The 18,558-nt window shown below is 42.5% G+C and overlaps 1 protein-coding gene across 4 annotated transcripts in view; it reads left to right on the top strand.

Annotated features, from left to right (window-relative positions):
* The window catches only part of CDCA7L (cell division cycle associated 7 like), a 38,957-nt gene that overhangs the window by 12,041 nt on the left and 8,358 nt on the right, over nucleotides 1-18,558 (top strand). For 3 of the 4 annotated variants that reach the window (XM_049641607.1, XM_049641606.1, XM_049641604.1), the window contains exons 2-3: nucleotides 9,629-9,769; nucleotides 15,064-15,201. In XM_049641607.1, coding sequence (XP_049497564.1) covers nucleotides 9,629-9,769; nucleotides 15,064-15,201 — 279 coding nt within the window. The remainder of the gene's footprint in view (nucleotides 1-9,628; nucleotides 9,770-15,063; nucleotides 15,202-18,558) is intronic. The other variant, XM_049641605.1, reaches the window with a different exon arrangement.

The raw sequence follows: 18,558 nt of genomic DNA, 5'->3' as shown, positions 1-18,558 counted from the left end.
CTACTGCATTAGTCTTGTTAGTATTTTGTTGAGGATTTTTGGATTGATATTCACAAGGGGTATTGCTTTGTGCTTTTCTTGTAGGGTCTTTGGCTTTGTTGTGAGGGTAATACTGGCCTCATGGAATGAGTAAAGAAGTGCTCTCTCCAATTTTTTGGAAGAGTTTGAGAAGGGTTGGTGTTTAACTTTTTAAGTATTTTATTCACCAGTGAAGCCATCTGGGTCATGGGATTTACTTTGTTGGGGGGCTTTTGATTACCAATTCAAATCCTTAGTGGTGAGAAGTCTATTCAGATTTTCTATTCATGAATCAGTCTTGGAAGGTTGTGTGTTTCTAGGAGTCTGTCCATTTTATCTAGCTAACCTAGTTTGTTGGCATTCAGTTGTTCATAGGACTCTTTTATTATCCTTTTTATTTCTGTAAAATTGGTAGTAATAACCCCACTTTATTTCAGTAATTTGTATCTTTTTTTCATCGTGGGTCTAGCTAAAAGTTTGTCAATCTTGATATTTTCAGAACACCAGCTTTTGGTTTTGTGGCTATTTCTCTCTATTGGTTTTCTATTCTCTATTTGTATCTGCTGTAATCTTTATTATTTCCTGCCTTCTCTTATCTTTGGATTTAGTTGGCTATACTTTTTTCTAGTTCCTTTTATGGTGTAAAATTAGTTTGTTGGTGGGGCACCTGGGTGGCTCAGCTCATGATCTCACGGTTTGTGAGTTCGAGCCCCACCTTGGGCTCTGTGCTGACAGCTCAGAGCCTGGAGCCTGCTTCAGATTTTGTCTCCCTCTCTCGCTGCTCTTCCCCTGCTCACATGCTGTCTATCTCTCTCAAAAATAAATAAAGATTAAAATTAGTTTGTTGGCTTGAGATCTTTTTTAACATAAGTATTTACAGCTTTAAATTTCCCTTTTAGCTTTGCTTTCTCTGTAGACCGTAAGTTTTGGTGTATTTTGTTTTCATTTTCACTTGTTTGAAAGTGTTTTCTAACTTCCATTGTGATTGTTTCTTCTTTGGAGTGACTCATTGGTTATTTAAGGGTGTGGTGTTTAATTTTTACGTATTTGTGAGTTCTAGTCTTCGTTCTGTTACTGATTTCTGGTTCTATTCCATTCTGATCAACAAAGACAGTTTGGCCTAACATATGGTCTGTCCTGGGGAGTTTTCTGTGCGACCTTGAGGAAAATGTATATTCTGTGTTGGTTGGAGTGTTCTATATATGTCTGTTAGCTCAAACTGGTTTATCGTATTGCTCAATTCCTCTATTTCCTTATTGATCTTCTGTTTTACTGTATCCATTATTGAAACTGGGGTATTGAAGTCTCCAACTATTATTGTAGAACTGTCTCTCCTTTCATTTCTGTTAGCATTTGCTTCATATGTTTTGGAGCTCTGAAGTTTTGTGCATGCATATTTTTAATTGTTATGGCTTGTTGGTGAATTGATCTTTTTAACAATATGCCCTTGTAATATTTTTTGACTTAATGTCTACTTTGTCTGACACTGGAATAGTCATTACATGTCTCTTTGGGTTACTATTTGCATTGAATATCTTTTGTGTCCTTTCACCTTTCAGCCTAAATGTCTTTTTAGGCATGAAGTGAGTCTCTTACAGATAGTGTACATTTGGATACCAGTTTTGTTTTGTTTTTTAATTCTTCCTTCCTGTGTCTTTTGATTGTAGAGTCTAATCTGTTTGCATTTATTTTTTTTTAACCTTTTTTTAAAAGTTTATTTATTTACTTAGAGAGCGAGTGGGGGATGGACAGAGAGAGGGTGAAAGAGAGAATCCCAGATAGGCTCCACACTGTCAGCACAGAGCCCAGTGCGGGGCTCAAACCCATGAATTGGCAAGCTTATGACCTGCGCTGAAATCAAGAGTTGAATGCTTAACCAACTGAGCCATCCAGTCTCCCTAATCTGTTTGCATTTAAAGTGGTTACTCATAGGGAAGGACTTGTACCATTTTGTTTTCTTTTGTTCTCTTTTTTTTTTTTAATAGCTTTTTTACCCCTTGTTTCCTCCGTTAGTGCCTACTTTCGTGTTTTGTTGATTTCTTTGTAATGGTGTATTTTGATTCCCCTTTCATTTCCTTTTGTGTGTATTCTATAGATTTTTTTTCCTCTGTGTTATCATAGGGGTTACATATAACGTTCTCTAATTAAAATAATTTGATTGCTACCAATTTGTCATTGGCATACAAAACCTCTACTCCTATACAGCTCTGCCCCCTCTTTTGTTATTGATGTCACCGATGACATCTTTATGCATTGTGCACCACTAACAGATTCATAGGTGCATTTTTATACTGTAGAAAAGAAAAAGTGGGGTTACAGATTGAACTTACATTAATACCAGTATTTATATTTTACTTGAAAACTTTATATTTCATATGGCTTTGAGTTACCCTCTGGTTCCCTTTAATTTCATCTCAGAGGACTCCCTTTAGGCTTTCTTGTTGGGCAAGTCTGGTACTAATGAACTCCCTCAGCTTTTGTTTATTTGGTAATGTCTTCATTTCTCCCTCATTTTTGAAGGACACTTTTGCCAGATACAGAGTTCTTAGTTGACAGAACTAAGTTTTTTCCTTCAGTGCTTTAAACACATCATCCCACTGTCTCCTGGTCTTCAAGATTTCTGCTGAGCAATCAGCTGATTATCTTGTGGAGGACTCCTTATATGTAATGAGTTGCTTTTCTCTGGCTGCTTTCAGTATTCTGTCTTTGTCTTTTTGTTTAAGTTTATTTTATTTATTTTGAAAGCACGAGTGGGGGAGGGGCAGAGAAAGAGAGAGAATCCCAAGCAGGCTCTGAGCAGAGCCCCACACGGGGCTTGAACTCACAAACTCTGAGATCGTGACCTGAGCCGAAGTTGGATGCTTAACTGGCTGAGCCACCCTGGTGCCCCACACATTTTTTGATTGGATGGTTTTTGTTGCTGCATTGTAGGAGATCTTTATTCTCAGTGCTAGAGCCTTACTGCTTACATGATTTGCAGCTATTACCCCATTCCGTAGGTTGCCTTTCACACTCTTAATAATATCCTTTGATACATAGATGTTTTTAGTTTTGATAAAGTCCAGCTTTACCAGTTTATTTTTCTTTTGTTACTCCTGTTTTTGGTGTCCTCTTAAGTTCAGGTTTTTTTGATTGAATTAAATACTGAATACTAATACGTAGTTATTTTATTGAAAAATTGCATTTGCTTGGGATGTCTTTTGTAGGGGTATTACAAGTTGTGTGCCCTTTAGTAAGTAGGCTGAACTTTGCTGCCTTTTAAAATGAGGGGAGGTCCTCCAACTGATGGGTGACATCTCATCACACTTTGGTAATCCTTGACTTTATGATCCTCTTAGCTATTAATAGTTCATATACTCCTGTCACTCTGAGTTTAACCGTATTTCACTGTATGTATGTATGTTTGTTTGTTTGTTTGTTTTTTTAACTACCCTGTTTTAGATGTATATGACCACATTTCTGTTTTGAAACCTGAATCCCATTTGTTCTCTCCTTAGTTCCGTGTGAGGGTGTTTGTCCAGGCGTACTCTCCCCCTCGTTGAGGGTGCCCTTAAATGACACAGTTGCTGGTTGAGAAGGACACTTAATTTCTGTTGCTTTCATCACTTAGGGAGGTTGAAGACTTTTAAAATAACGTTTTTAGCCTCTTCTCTGTTCCTTTTTAGTGGATTTTCTTTGTTTTACCTATTTTATCTGTGTGACTCTTGGAACATACCATTTTGTATGAGCTTCTCCGTAACATTAGTAATTTGTCTACTTGTGGCACATCTTTTCTCCCAACTTTTTTTCCTTTGCAAAATTTTTCTTTTTAGAAGTTTAAAACTGTTAAGTGGTCCATGGTCCTACTCTTTTCCAGTTTTTAAAATTTATTTTTATATTCTTTTTTTTCCTTTTTTTTCTTTCTGTTTATGTTTTAATTTTATTTTTGAGAGAGAGAGACAGAGTGTGAGTGGGGAAGAGGCAGAGAGAGTGGGAGAAACAGAATCTGAAGCAGGCTCCAGGCTCCAGGCTGTCAGCACAGAGCCCGATGTGGGGCTAGAACTCACGGATGGTGAGATCATGACCTGAGCCAGAGTTGGACGCCCAACTGATTGAGCCACCCAGGTGCCCCTTTATATTTTTATTTTAAAGAGAGAGTGAGCACACAGGCAGCAGAGAGGGGCAGAGGGAGAGAGAGAATCCCAAGTAGGCTCCACTCTCAGCACAGAGCCCGATGTGGGGCTCTGGGACCCACGACCTGGGATCATGACCTGAGCTGAAATTAGGAGTTGGATGCTCAACAGACAGCCACCCAGGCGCCCTCTTTTCCATTTTGATCTGCTTAACATGCGTGCTTAAAGTCTCCCCCATTCAGAGGCCAGCTGTGTGTTCACATTACATGTATTGTCCTTTGTGGTATCAAGAGAGAAGCAAAATGGACCGGGTTATTCTCCTCAGATAGGCAGTTTTGCCATCATCAGTGATTGACATCATCTTTTCCCCATTGATGTGTGGTGTTCTTCTTACCAAATCTTAATTCTATGTGCTAGGATCCAAGTCTAGGAAATCTGTAGGTCTACACTGTTTCTACATAATTTTCTTCCTTTTCTCTGACTAAGGCTTAATTTATATACAATGAAAGTAATCGTTTTTATTGTTCAGTTCTATGGATTTTTGTGTAATCACTACCACAATTGATTTTATTGTCTCTCAAAAGTTTCCTCTGACCTCTAGCCTCAGGCAGCCATTGATCTGTGTTCTGTTTCTATAGTTTTGCCTTTTCCAAAATGTCACATAAGTGGAATCAGACAATAGCCTTTTTCACTGGGCCTAATGCATTTGAGGTTTATCCATATGGTGTCTATCAGTAACTTACTCTTTTTTTATTGCTGGCAGTATTCCATGGTATTTCTGTCCCCTGTTTTGTTTATCCATTTCTAGCTGATTTGGATTTGTTATGGGTTTGGGAATAAAATTGCTGATTACAAGTTTTTTGCAAACCTATGTTTTCATCTCATTTGGGTAAACACCTAGGAGCAGGAGTGCTGTATCATGTGCTAAGAGTGTTTAATTTCATAAGAAGCTGCTAAATTGTTTTTCCAAAGCGGCCCTACCGTTTGGTATTTCCATCCCCCGCTTATGAGAGTGCCGGGTGCCCCGCATCCTTGTCAGTCAGTGGATTGCTGCTGAGCTGCACAGAAAGATGACAATCCTTGGCCTGATGTCGTGCTACATTGCTGAACTGGTCACACATCGGAAGGATGTCCCCTTGAACCTTTTATCAGGTGCGTTGCGTAGAAATCTTGATTTCTTTGTCGAGTCTGTTAAATAGCATTTTTTATTGAAGACACTTGAGTATCTTATGAAGAGTTTTGCTAAATCCTAGAGCTTGTGACTGAAACTCTTAATGCCTTTTGAAGTTAGGCAGCAAGAAACAGAGCCCTGAATGCCCCAAGAATGCCTACTGGTGTTTGCTTTTTTGAAAGCGTGTTCTTTCCTTTTGTTCCTAATTGGTAATTACAGCGCCCTAATGGTACCTCTGGAGCAGATGCAGAAGTTCTAGATGAAGAGGGAGGAATTGGGCCGACATAGGCTTTGCATGGGGCGGGGGTCGAGGGTTGGGGGGTGCTGCCGCTACAGCCCGGGGCTGATGCAGTTGTGGCCGGAAGAAATTTACTCGTATTGCCAGCCTTTCCAGCCTTTCCATTCCTTACGGATGCTTCTGTTAAATCATTACATGGGGTGCGCTTCCTTCTTTCACCTTTTATGTTAAAACAGGCTTCTGGGGGCGCCTAGGTGGCTTACTTGGTTAAGCATCTGACTCGTAGTTTCGGCCCAGGTCATGATCTCCTGGTTCCTGGGATCTAGTCCCGTGTTGGACTCAGAGTTGAGTGAGGAGTCTGCTTGAGATTCTCTCTCTCCCCTTCTCCGTGCCCCTCCCCAGCTCTCTCTCAAAATAAATGAATTTAACAACAACAACAAAATAGGCTTCTGAGCCAGTGGAGCTCTCTGATTCATAGAACGGTGGTAAGTCAAACGGAAGGTAACCGAAACCAGTCACGAGCCCTCATTGCCACTTTAGGGACTGAACTCCCTAAAATCTAACACACTTTATGCTTCTCCAGTTACAAGTGTTTTTTTTTGGTGTATTGGTTGTGATGGCTTAACAAATGTATCTTTGAAAAGAAAGATAAGGGTGCCAAATACTGTTAAATTTACCTCCTGAAGAAAAGTTTTAATTTTTCTGCCAAGAACCATGTCAGGCTTTGTGAGAAGCTTCTCAGCATAAATGTGGCAGTGTTTTTTTTGTTTGTTTTGTTTTTTGTTTTGCTGTTGTTACTAGAACTCTTTCTGTGTCTGCCCGAATGCTGAGACCATTTCAGGGTTCCACACGGACGTAGTTATTGTAATAATTCTAAGTGCCAGTTTCACATAAAAATGTCTTGTAGCAATACATATTATTTTATGAAAATCTCAAGCCTTGAGGACACCTCTTTAATATTCATATGATGAAATGGGAAGTACAGGTAAAGTACATTTGCATCCTCAAGTTCAGTGACGGGCAGATTATCTCAGGGCAGAGGTCTAGTAGGTAGTGGGACCATATGCCAAGGATCCAAAGGACTGGAAAGAAATCTGAAACTTGATTGTTGTTGGTAGTGGTGTTTGTTGGTGGTATAAGTTGGAAACTATTTTGTGTGTGTTGTGGATAAAGCAAGTGGGTACATATATGAGAAATACTGAGAGTTGGAGGTTTTTTTTTAAATAAAAAGTTCTAAGTATTTATTTATTTTTGAGAGAGACAATGAGAACATGAGCGAGGGAGGGGCAGAGAGAGGGAGAATCCTGAGCAGGCTCTGCACGGGGCTCGAACTCACAAATCCAGAGATCATGACCTGAGCCAAAAATAAGAGTCGGACACTTAACTGAGCCACCCAGGTGCCCTGAGAGTTGGGAGTTTTCATTGTGGGGGAAGGGAGATACTAATGGGGGAGTTGCTGTACTGGATTTGAGTTCAAGGTGTCATTATGAACATGTGATTTAGGATATTTAAAATATCCTTGCTCTGTCCTGGCAAAGAGCTTAGAAGCAGTGATACTTTACTAGCAAGGAGCACACCGAGTTCTCAGATCTGATTTCTAAATGCCAGTGCACCTTGGAGAAATGGCTGATCTGAGGTCTGGGCAGGGAAAGTATAAGGCTCACTTGGCCCAGTTGTGCCTCAAAGGAAAGAGGTGCCCACAGACTATTAGGGTTGTGTCAAAAGGACATAGAAACTCTCTTGAAGGAGCTCCCCCAGTGGCCAAATTTAGGACAATTTGAGCATCAGAAATAATGGTGACAGTAATGGATTATATAACACGTTGAATAAAAAAAAATTCCATGAATCTACATGGGAGCGAGAGAAGGGGAAAGAGGGGGAGACAGCAAGAAACAGAATATTGTGTTCCAGATCTTAGGATGAATCAAATTTGAAAATGACCATTTTGCAACCCCTAGTGTGTAGTAATTGATTCAGGTAAGACTTATCAGTGGTTGCTGAAACTACTGAGTGAATTGTTATCAGGGGAAGGATACCCACAGAATGTCAACTATCACCCTACTTATTTCTCACTAAGTAAAAAGGGGAAGAGGTATTTTTGCTAAGGAGAAATCTGGCACATCCTACCCCCACTTGTTGATCAGAGAGCATCACCACTAAAAAAACAGACAGCCAGACGTGCTGTGCTTTCTGAATAAAGCAGCAGCAATGCCTACAAAATAGTCATCATCTTCCCAGAAAGAAGTGAACTTGAATCTGCTGAGCTTATAACTTCAACTACCAAATCACAGGAAATCCACAGGGACAGGGGAGTCTGGTAAATATCATCTTGCAGCTGCAACAAACAAACAGACAAAAACTTCAGCCTTCCAGACTCTTGCAAACTCCACGATCAGATGACCCAGTTTGTTCAAAACTAAGTTACCGAAAGGAAAAAAAGGACACCTGCGAAAAGTATTAAGCGACCTACTGATGTGTATTTGGACCCTATTCAAATCATGATACAAATGAACTGTGAGTTACAAAAATAAGTTAACAGAACCTAGAACACAGACTGTGTTTGCCCATGATACTGGGTGAAATGATACTATGTCTGCAGTTGCTTCAAAATGATTTGGAAGGAGGGCATTTGAGTAGAGCTACAGATGAATCAAATTGAGCCATGAGCAAATAATTGCTAGGGAGTCCATGTGTGTATTCCTTATACCATTCTACCTACTTAAGAATATGTTGGGAAATTTTTATAATTATGTTTAAAAAAACACTGATTATTAGGGGATAACCTGATATTTTTGTGCCTCTTTATGCATTGCATCTGTGTAGAATTGTCAACAGTATTTACCTTAAATATATCAGGAATCAATCACATAAGCTCAGGATGTATGACATTCTACAAGGCAGTCGTCCTAGGCTATTTAAATAATGTCAGTGTTATGAAAAGCAACGAAAAACAGTGTCCTAAAAAAACAAAGACAATGCATGATATCTGGTTGAATGGACCCCCCTTGTCCCCCCCAAAATTACTAAAGACATTTTGGCACAGTTGTAGATATTTAAATATGAACTTGTAGTAAATGATATTATGGAATTAATATCATTTAGGTGTGATTGTAGTTTTGGGGCTGTGTAGGAGAATGTTTTTATGCTCGGGAGATGTGTGCTAAAGTATTTTAGGGTGAATTAGTATGTTTTCTGCAACTTACTTTGAATATGCATGGATTGAGTTGGCTCATGCGAAATGGCTGTTTTTCTAGGTCACAAACAGTGAAATACTAGCTAATGCCTATGGTTCCACCTGATGTTTGTTGAAAGAGAAAACAAGCAAATGGGGCTCCAGGTGAAGAATATACGGATGTTTGTACTGTTCCTTCACCTTCCTGTGGCTTTGAACTTTTTCAAAATCACGAGTTGGGAACAAATAGGCAGTCAACATACGAACAGGAACTCTCAGCAAATACATACTTGTTAGATCAAGTGTGCTGACAACATTCTTTCTTGGGATAATTGCCCATAATACAGTTTAAATTCTCTTGGGATTAATTCTAGAAGTACTTGATTGAGAATATAGAAAAGGAGTAAATCTGCTTACTTTGTTGTGTGAATTTTCACATCTGAATCAGCAGATGACAAAAGGAACAGAAAAATTAAAGAGCTATAGGTGGAAATGAAGAAAAGAGGAGCTTAGTAATTATCTTACGTAATGTTTTTTACATGGATGACATTTAAAGACAGATCCAGTGTAGGAGACAAATAGATTGTGGTTTCTCAGAAACCAATGATGATTTCCTTATTTTTTTTGTGAAGAGGTCAAAAACGGCATCTATCTAGCTGTGGCCTTGACATTCTCTGTAAGATGGGATAGATCTCTAGAATTTGAAAAAGAACAGTTTTGTTCTCCGTTCCCCCTCTTCTTTTGTTGCCTTGAGGTATCAACTGAAGCACATTTTGCTCAGGGTTACTAGGGTCTTCTGGGCGACCATGGCAGATTGATAGAGCTAGGAGATGCTAATTCCTACTCCTCTCTAGAAAATTTCCCTAAGTGAACCCAGCCGCTGGTTTTATCCTTCTTCTTTTTTGAATCCAAAACAGATCCCTAAAGAAGTGGCTGACATCTTTAACGCCCCCAGTGATGATGAAGAGTTTGTCGGTTTCCAAGATGATGTTCCCATGGAAACCTTCTCATCAGAGGAGAGCTGTGATAGTTGTGACTCTCTGGAGCCAGGGAAACAGGTACGGATGCTTCCTTTTCTGACAGGTGTGGCCTTCTGGAAGCCTGGATCTTGGTTTGGGTATTCTTTTGAGTGTGGTCTGAGATTGGTGATAGCAGTTGATGGTTGAGTATTTTTGAAGCATTATGCCTTCATATTTCAAGAACCGGTGAGCATTCCTACATCACTTAATACTGTTTAAGTCCTTTCTGTGTACAGTAATTTTTTTTTTTTTTTTTTTTTTTAATAAAAGGGGCCTCACATCTGAGCCATTTTCTTTGCAACCTCGGGGCTGCAGCCTGTGTTGAGGCTGTATTCTGAGTGCTCCCACATGACTGGCAGGAGAGGGCTGGGTCCACGTAGCGATAGTCCACACTGCAGTTCAGGAACATGTGGTTACCATGAGACATTTGTGTTTCTGTGCTCCTGCGGCGTGGTTCTTCCGGCACCTCACTCCTGGACGTGCTGGGGAGAACGTTATTCTTTCTTTAATTACTTAGATCTCTGGCAGACACAAGTTACATTTCTCTGAGAGTTAGATTCCTGGAGGTTTATATTGTGCCTTAGCAGCAGCATGGCCAGTCAAAATAGCTAGCCTTCTGTGGCACTTACTTCGGAGTTCATTGTGGCTCTCAAAATTCCTCATCCTCCCTGGACCATAGCCTGTCTTAAAAGGCTGTAAATTAAACCTGCCTTGCTTCAACTGGACAAGTACAGGAGGAGAAGCAGTTAATTACACAGGGGCAGTGCCTGCTTGGTCATTCGGCTGCCTGTGTGTGTTGTGGCCTCTGTGGGAGCTGGTCTTTCTCGGGTTCACTAGCCTCCCTGGTGTCTGTGGTCCTCACTTTCCTTGATGTCTCCGTAGCATTTGACCCACCAGCCACCTGCTTCCACTCCCCAGGTTTCTTCCTCTCTCTCACATCATTCATTCTTTGTGGTCATCTCTATTTCCTGTCCCCATATGTGGATGTTCTTCAGGATTTTGTGTCTAGACCTTTCTTTTTCGTGACCTAGGGGTTGGCCTGCTTTCAGCCATTACCTCCAAGTTCTCAATGACTTGCCTTCTCTCCAGCCCCACATGTAACCTGAGTGCCAGTTGAACTAGCCTTGATCAAGGGAGATCTCACACTCACCATTTTCCCTTCCCTGGTTGTCCCTTTGTCTTCCTCATTTCTATCCTTATCTTTGGTGTTCTTGACCCCTCCTTCTCCTCTCCCATCTCCCCAGCTCCCTTGCAGGAGTCTCTGAATCTTCTGCCATGTTGCTGTCCTTCATCCCTTCCCTTTTCTCCTCCCTTCGGCTCCCAGGGTCCTCATAGCCTTTACTTCCGTTACAGAACTGAGCTCTGGTCATGATCATGGCCTTATTCAGAAGCCAGTAGTCTCTCCATCTGAACACAGTCAGGCAGTGGGGGAGGGGGGAGCCTGTAGATCCACCAGGAGGAGCATTCTGAGCAGTGCAGGGTGTGGGTGGTGGGCTTTGCCTAGAGCCCAGCAGTGCTGTAGGCATTAAGAAACAAAGCAGCTTCCATATCTTGGCTACAGTAAATAATGCTGCAGTAAACATAAGGCTTTCAAATTAGCATTTTTATTTTCTTTGGGTAAATATCCAGTAGTGGAATTAGTGGATCATATGGTATTTCTATTTTTAATTTTTTTAGGAACCTCCATACTGTTTTTCCACAGTGGCCGCAACAGTTTGCGTTCCTAGCAACAGCGCATGAGGGTTCCACATCCTCACCAACAGTTGAGTTCTTGTCTTTTTGTGTTAGCCATTCTGAGAGGTGTATGGTGACACCTCATTGTGGTTTTGATTTGCATTTTCCTGATGATGAGATAGGGAAGCAGCCTAAGTGTCCATCAGAAGAAGAATGGATAAAGAAGATGCATATGATGGAATATTATGCAGCCATAAAAAGGATGAGATAGTTGCCTTTTGCAACAACATGGATGGACCTAGAGTGTATCATGCTAAGTGAGATAAGTCAGACTGAGAAAGACAGATACCATATGACTTCACTCAGGTGGCATCTAAAAATTAAAAAGCAAAATCAGACCTATAAATACAGAGAACAAAGTTGTTAGCAAGGAGGGAACTGGGGAGATGGGCAAAATGGGTGAAGGGGAGAAAGAGAACTAGGCTTCCAGTTTTGGAGCTAATAAGTCAGGGCAGTAAAAGGCACAGCTTAGGGAATACAGTCAGTGACACTGTAATGGAGTTGTATGTTGACAGATGGTAGCTACACTTGTGAGCCTAGCATGATGTATAATATTGTACACCTAGAGGTAAATGTAACCTTCTGTGTCCGCTCCACTCAAAATTTAAAACAAAAAAGCCACAACAGCTGCTTTTGATACTGTGACTGCTGCTACTTTTGTGCCGTCAAGCCTGCCCATCCTGTCCGTCCTGCCCACCCCTGCCGAGTCTGTCGCCAGTGTGCCTTAGGTGGCCCGTGACCGTGTGCTTTTCATACAGATTGCATTTAATTCACGTACCTCCCTGGGACAGTGTGGGTGTTGTTGTTATCCCTATCTCACAGGGGATGAAACTGAAGCTCAGGGCAGTGAAGTGACTTGTCTGAGCGCCCACATCTGAAAAATGTCTGAGCTGGGGTGTTTCAAACCTGGGAGCATCACCTCTCAGCCTCTTCCCTCTCCCTGCGCCTCCGTGGTGCCGTAGACACAAAACTGCGTGGACGCCCTCATCGTGCACTGGTCTGCCCTTTGTATGCCGTAGACACAAAACTGCGTGGACGCCCTCATCGTGCACTGGTCTGCCCTTTGTACACGCTGGTCCATGCTGTGCCTTCTGCTTGCGTGTCCTCTGCTTTCTAGACTCTACCTCGGTTCAGATCCAGTCTAGATGCTGCTGCTTCCTGAAGTTTTACTGGGTTTTCTTTCTTTCTGTGTGCCATGTTGCATCTTCCTTAACAACTCTGGTCCTCACCATGGTTACTTGTAGATCTGTCTCACTCCCGCACTAAATTGTAACCTCTGCAATGTTTGAACGCTGCTTTCCAGCTTTCCTGGCTTGGACTGCGTACTTGTGTTGTCCCTTCCCTCATGTTCTCTGGGTTCAGCCCCCGTTGGTGAATGAGCGCCCATTGGCTAGAATTGAGGTGGGATGCTGGTCTAACTGGTTCAGGCCCCCGTCGTTTTCCAGTCTGTTTCTTCGTGTCCCATGAGCTTCAAGATAAAAAATGTAAGCACTCTGTTAGATCCTCTTCTCATCTGTTACTTTGTTACGTCCCTGATCATGGTACATAAACACAGGTGACCAAGATCAGAACATACCGCCTGGTATTGATTGTAAAGGATCACATGCTGCAGAACCAAGAGCTGTGTGAGGGTTGTAACCAGGATTGCAGCCAGAATGTGGAGTGGATATTTTACTTCATACAGACTCCCCTTAAAAAACAGGTTTTTTTTAACATCTTGTGGAATAAGGAGAAGAAAAGCAGAGGCCTTGGTTTAGGACTGTGGCTAAGTTGTTTTTCTCTGTTAGAACTCATCACCAAAGGTATTGATTTCTCTCAGGCCGACCACTTCCCTCTGAGGCCAGCTCAAAGGCTAAAGAGAGCCAGAGGACCAGACGGTTGAAACTTGCTGTTCTAGGATGTGACCTGTTCTCTCTGGGCCCTAGGCAGGGACTGTGGGTGTATGATAAATGTACACATAGACCCCATTGCCCTAACACAGCCTGCAGAGGCCAGCTCAGGGCTCTGTGAGCAGGATATTGTCTATCCTTGGAGGTGGCAGGTTCACGGTGGGTTTCCTTGGAGCCAGCTAGGCACCATTCTTTTTGATAATAAACCCAGGCCTGTTGCTTCACCACCCTGAGCCCACACTTTCCCTATCCATGGTAACCAGCCGAGAGAAGCTGCATGAACTTGCACACAGTATGTAGCAATGTTGACTTTGGTCTTCTTTAAACACAATTTGAATTTCACTTTAAAGAAACTTCCCTTTTGTGTTTGTATTTTTTTTTTTTTCAAGCAGCTGCACCATAGCTATCAACAAAGGAACAAAGTAATTTAGCTCCAAGCACACTCACTCCAATTACCCGTAATAATTCATAGGAGACATTTAAGCTTAAAAAAATTCTGGATATAGGCATTTCTTTCTCTTTCCCCCTGTAAATTTTTCCACTCATCTATTATATCTATTTTTCTCCAGAGATTATCTGATCTGAAGAAGTGTATAATTAAAGTCAGAGAGAGGCAGTGGGGGGAGATCAAGATTCTCCCAACTAAATGTGGTGTGATGAGGGTTCATTGTTATATCGGGTGTGGGAGGAAGAGACGTCAGAGGCAACTGGGGACACGGACTTCAGCCCTGGTTGCCAGCTTGGAGGAGGCTGGTTTGTGGGTCTCCTTTCTGCACTGCAGGTCTGTCTTTTCCCTCTTTTCTTTCAAGATAGCCATTTAGAGAGCTATTTTTCCATTTAGAGAGCTAGAGAGTATTTTCCCTTTTGTGGGTTCTAAAGACCGAAAGAGTTATTGGAAAATGTCTTTCCTTTTTGAAAGTCTTAGAGCATCTTTCTGTCTGCTCACTTGCTACCTCTTGGAGGTTGCCGGCCTCGTGTCTCCTGCAGGAGGGGCTCTCCTGGGGGTTGGGGGGGGTTGACGCTCCCATCACCCCTTCCGGTGGGTGGTGATGGAGCAAAGCCGTAGGGGGGAAGGGGCGTGAAAGGCGCTGGCCCCTTCCTGCAGAGAAACTTGCCTTCTCTGGAAGGGAGGCATGCTCACCAACTCGGAGGACGTGGATGTGGATGGCTGCTAGGAAGGAAGGCCAGCATGTGGGAGGGAGCCAGGCCTTCTCCTCATGGCTCCTTCCCGTGTGTGTTTGGCTCTGTGTGAGCAGACCTTCCCGATGGGCAGCCCTGGCGGGAGAAACGGAATTCTATCAGCGCTCCCCAGTCACACAAGAAGCTGACGGAGCCCCTGGCCATTCTGACTTTTTGAAATGATGCTGTTTATCGTTTCAAGTTGTTCAACTGTTTCAGATTATTCCGTTTTCGTAAGCTGTAGCAAATGTGTATGTATATGTGTGTTTTGTTATTGTGGTAAAATATACATAATGTGAAATTTACCATTTCACCATTTTTTAAGTGCAGGCAAGTGCCCAGTTTCTTGCCAGCAAGATGCTAAGTGCCATTAAGTACATGCACAGTGTTGTGCGTCTGTCAACTGTTATCCAGAATGTTCTCATCATCTCAAACAGAAACTCTACCCGTTAAACAACTCCTCATTGTCCCCGAGCCCCCCTGTAACCTCTGTTCTTTTTCCTTTATGACATATGTGTGTTTTTAATTTAGCAGGATGTGCGTTTCCATTCTAAATACTTCACGGAAGAGCTAAGAAGAATTTTTATAGAGGACACTGACTCAGAAACGGAAGAATTTGAAGGATTTACACAGAATGATCTGAATGTAAACAGTAACCCAGAAGTAATGGTAATAATTATCAACACGAGGGAGTGTGGGTTGTAATATTTTTCAGTCTTGTTTCTGAATTGTATTTTCACTTGTAAGAAGTCACTTGGCAAATGAACGACTTCTTTTTACATGTTTATCTTAATTTTTTTTTTTAAGTTTACTTATTTGGAGAGAGAGAGACGGTGTGAGCATGCACGCAAGAGTGAGCACACATGTGGGGGAGGGGCACAGAGGAGAGACAGAATCCCAAGCAGGCTCCACACCATCAACACAGAGCACAAGGTGGGGCTTGAACTCACAAACTGAGATAATGAGCTGAGATCAAGAGTCGGCTGCTTAACCGACTGTACCACCCAGGCACCACCCCCCCACCCCACGTTTATCTTAAAAGTCAGTTAATAAAATACAAAAGTTGGTATTCCAAGGCTAATCCCCAGTCCACCAATCCATTATTCTCTGAGAGAAAATCCAGTTGTCTTTCTTTGATACCTTTGGAGTTTGGGGAGACTTACCTCAGTTTCCCTTATTGCCCTTCCAAAAGAATTTATTTCAGACTTTCTTGAATATCTTTTCTCTGAAAAGAGTACAGTCTGTCTGGGGGTAGCAATTTCCTTAAAGTCATTTCTTGTTGTGTGCGGAGTCATGTTCTTAGGTTTGGAGTTGATGTGGCAAAAATTTAGCTGTGGCACAAACTTAGAGCTTTACTTGCGCGTTCTTGATTTGAATGCTGATGTGCTCTTTAAATGATAAAGAAGACCTGGGCTTGTCAGATTCCTGAGGGAAATCTCTTAGCACTTGACCTTCAAGAGACGTGTTGATTTTTCCTTTACTCCATATTTTTGGCCAGTTTATTGCCAACTAGTATTTGAATCTCAAGGTACCTTTAAAGAACAACCTTTGGGGGGTACCTGGGTGGCTCAGCTGGTTAAGCGTCCGACTTCAGCTCAGGTCATGATCTCACAGTCTGTGAGTTCGAGCCCTGTGTGGGGGCTCTGTGCTGATAGTTGGGATTCTGTATCTCCCTTTCTCTCTGCCCCTCCCCCATCCCTGCTTGAGCTCGCTCGCTCTCTCTCACACATACACACAAACACATACTCTCTAAAAATAAACATTAAAAAAATTTAAACAAAAAGCGAAACTTAAAACCTTTGGGTTTTTTTCAGACATAAAAATGTTTTTCCATTAACTGAAAAAGAGCATATCTTTCTCCCCCAAAATCATTACACCACTTCCTTCTTGGGTATGAAGATAAAGGATAGAGGTAAAGCCTCTTGATGTTCACAAGCTCCTAAGCAGCAGAATCTGGTGTGGAACTTGTGTAGAAATTTAAATAAGCTGTAACTATTGGTTTGCTCTGCCTCTCACCTTTTCCTGGGGGGATCTTAAGGCCTGAAAGCCCTAATGGTAGGCTGGCTTGTTTGATGTTGATCCCCCAACCCCGTCACCAGGAAGAGCAACACAGAGCTCTGCCAGCCTAGTCCCCAAGCCCTCCTTTGGCCTTCAAAACGGAAGCTGCTGGTAAGGCAGTTGATGTGTTCTGGCCAGCAAGACACTAAGATCTTTCCAAACCCTAATGGGTATCCCGTACTCTTAGTGACTTGTTTTCCTTCTGATTTTTTAGTTAAGCGATGTCAGGTTATTGAAAGAATTTGTGTTCCCAGCATGGGGAAGTGAACTACCCCAGAAGTCTTTTTTCTTTTCACTGGCCATATATTTGGGGTATGGATCGTGACATGTTCTGTTGACTGATGTTAACTCATAGCTTAGGGGAGGTCCACCTGCAGGTTTTATTTTATTTACTTATTTATTTTTTACTTTTTAAAAAATGTTTACTTTGAGAGAGAGTGAGCAGTGGAGGGGCAGAGAGAGAGAGAGAGAGAGAGAGAGAGAGAGAAACCCAAGCAGGCTCCACACTGTCAGCGCAGGGCCCAATGCGGGGCCCAAACCCACAAACCATGAGATCATGACCCGAGCCACAATCAGGAGTCAGACATGTAACTGACAGAGCCGCCCAAGTGCCCCTGCAAATTTTATTTTAGATTTCAGTGAGCAGAGTCACCTGGGTTGCTCCGTCGGGTACACGTAGGACTCTTTGATTTTGGCTCGGTCATGATCTGTCTGTCACGAGGTCAAGCCCCATGTTGGGCTCTGCACTGACAGTGTGGAATCTGCTTGGAATTCTCCCCCCACCCCTCCCCCCGCCTCTCCCCTTCCCTGCTCATGCTCGCTCTCTTTCAAGATAAACATTTAAAAATAAAATTCAGGGGGCAAGCAAACATTATTGCCTCCCTCCCCAACCTCCTGCCCACTGTAGTGGAGACTGGTGAGACCATCTTTTCCGATAATAGGATATTACTAGCCAGGGTGTTTGTTGGGTGGTCTTACAGCCGTATGTGCAGCAACCACAGCTGTGTTCTTGTCCTGTGGTGTGAGTCTCCACTGGTGTTTCCAGTTTGCTCTTGTCCACTTTAGTCCCTTATAGAGAGTCCTTATCCTTAGTAAAGAGATACTAGTTAGATGATGAAGAAGATAAAGCCAATCTGAGACCACCTTGCTCTGAAGTTCTCCCAACAATGTCTTCCTAAAACTAGATTCCTTCAATCCCAGTGTTTCAAATTCCAAAGCTACTGATGTAGAAAGTTCAGGATACTTAAAAAAAAAAAAAAAAAAAAAAAAAAACAGTTAACCATAGTCTCATTTCTCTACTTGGTTTGTTGTGGATTGATACAAAACACCAAGATTTGGAAGTTACCTGCAGTTTTCTTTCCTTCCTCTGCCTTATTTCTAATTTGAGTAGTACAGCTAGAACGTGGGGGCTGATCACTGAGGAGGAAGCAGAGTCATTTCCCTCAGTCCCAGGCCCATCATGCTGTGGTTCCCTGCTCTCCTCACATCGGCCTGTTGTGCAGTCCCTGACAGAGGCTCTCAGACTAAACTTTTCCAGCACGTGGTAAAGGAAAGATCCCCAGCAGGTGGCCTGGGTCTTGATATTCGAGCCCATCTTTGCCATTGCTAAGGGCCCCCTTATATTTGAGGTGTCACCCACGTCTCCTGGGTAATATCACTGGCCATTGCCTTCTGTTCTTACTGTGCTCTCATGTGTCAATCTCAATTTCGTGTTCATGCCAGAAGCCTATTCCAAGCGGAATCCAAAAATTTGGGGCAAGAGTTTCTTGAGCTGATGGAACGGGTGTTTCCCAGCAAAGCCACAGAGGGTCTGCCTCGATTTCACCCTATGGCTCTACTGGTTGCAGAAAAGGGGAGGGGACGTCCCTTGGCGTAAGGGCCCATCATGTCTTGGGGATGAGACTCCCTCACCAACCCCAGTGGCCAGTCATCTGCTTCCTCCTCGGTCACCTCGCTGAGGTGAAGTCA

Source organism: Panthera uncia, chromosome A2 (assembly GCF_023721935.1).
Source record: "Panthera uncia isolate 11264 chromosome A2, Puncia_PCG_1.0, whole genome shotgun sequence".
NCBI classification, from domain to species: Eukaryota; Metazoa; Chordata; class Mammalia; order Carnivora; family Felidae; genus Panthera; species Panthera uncia.
This window is presented reverse-complemented; position numbering and strand designations above follow the sequence as displayed.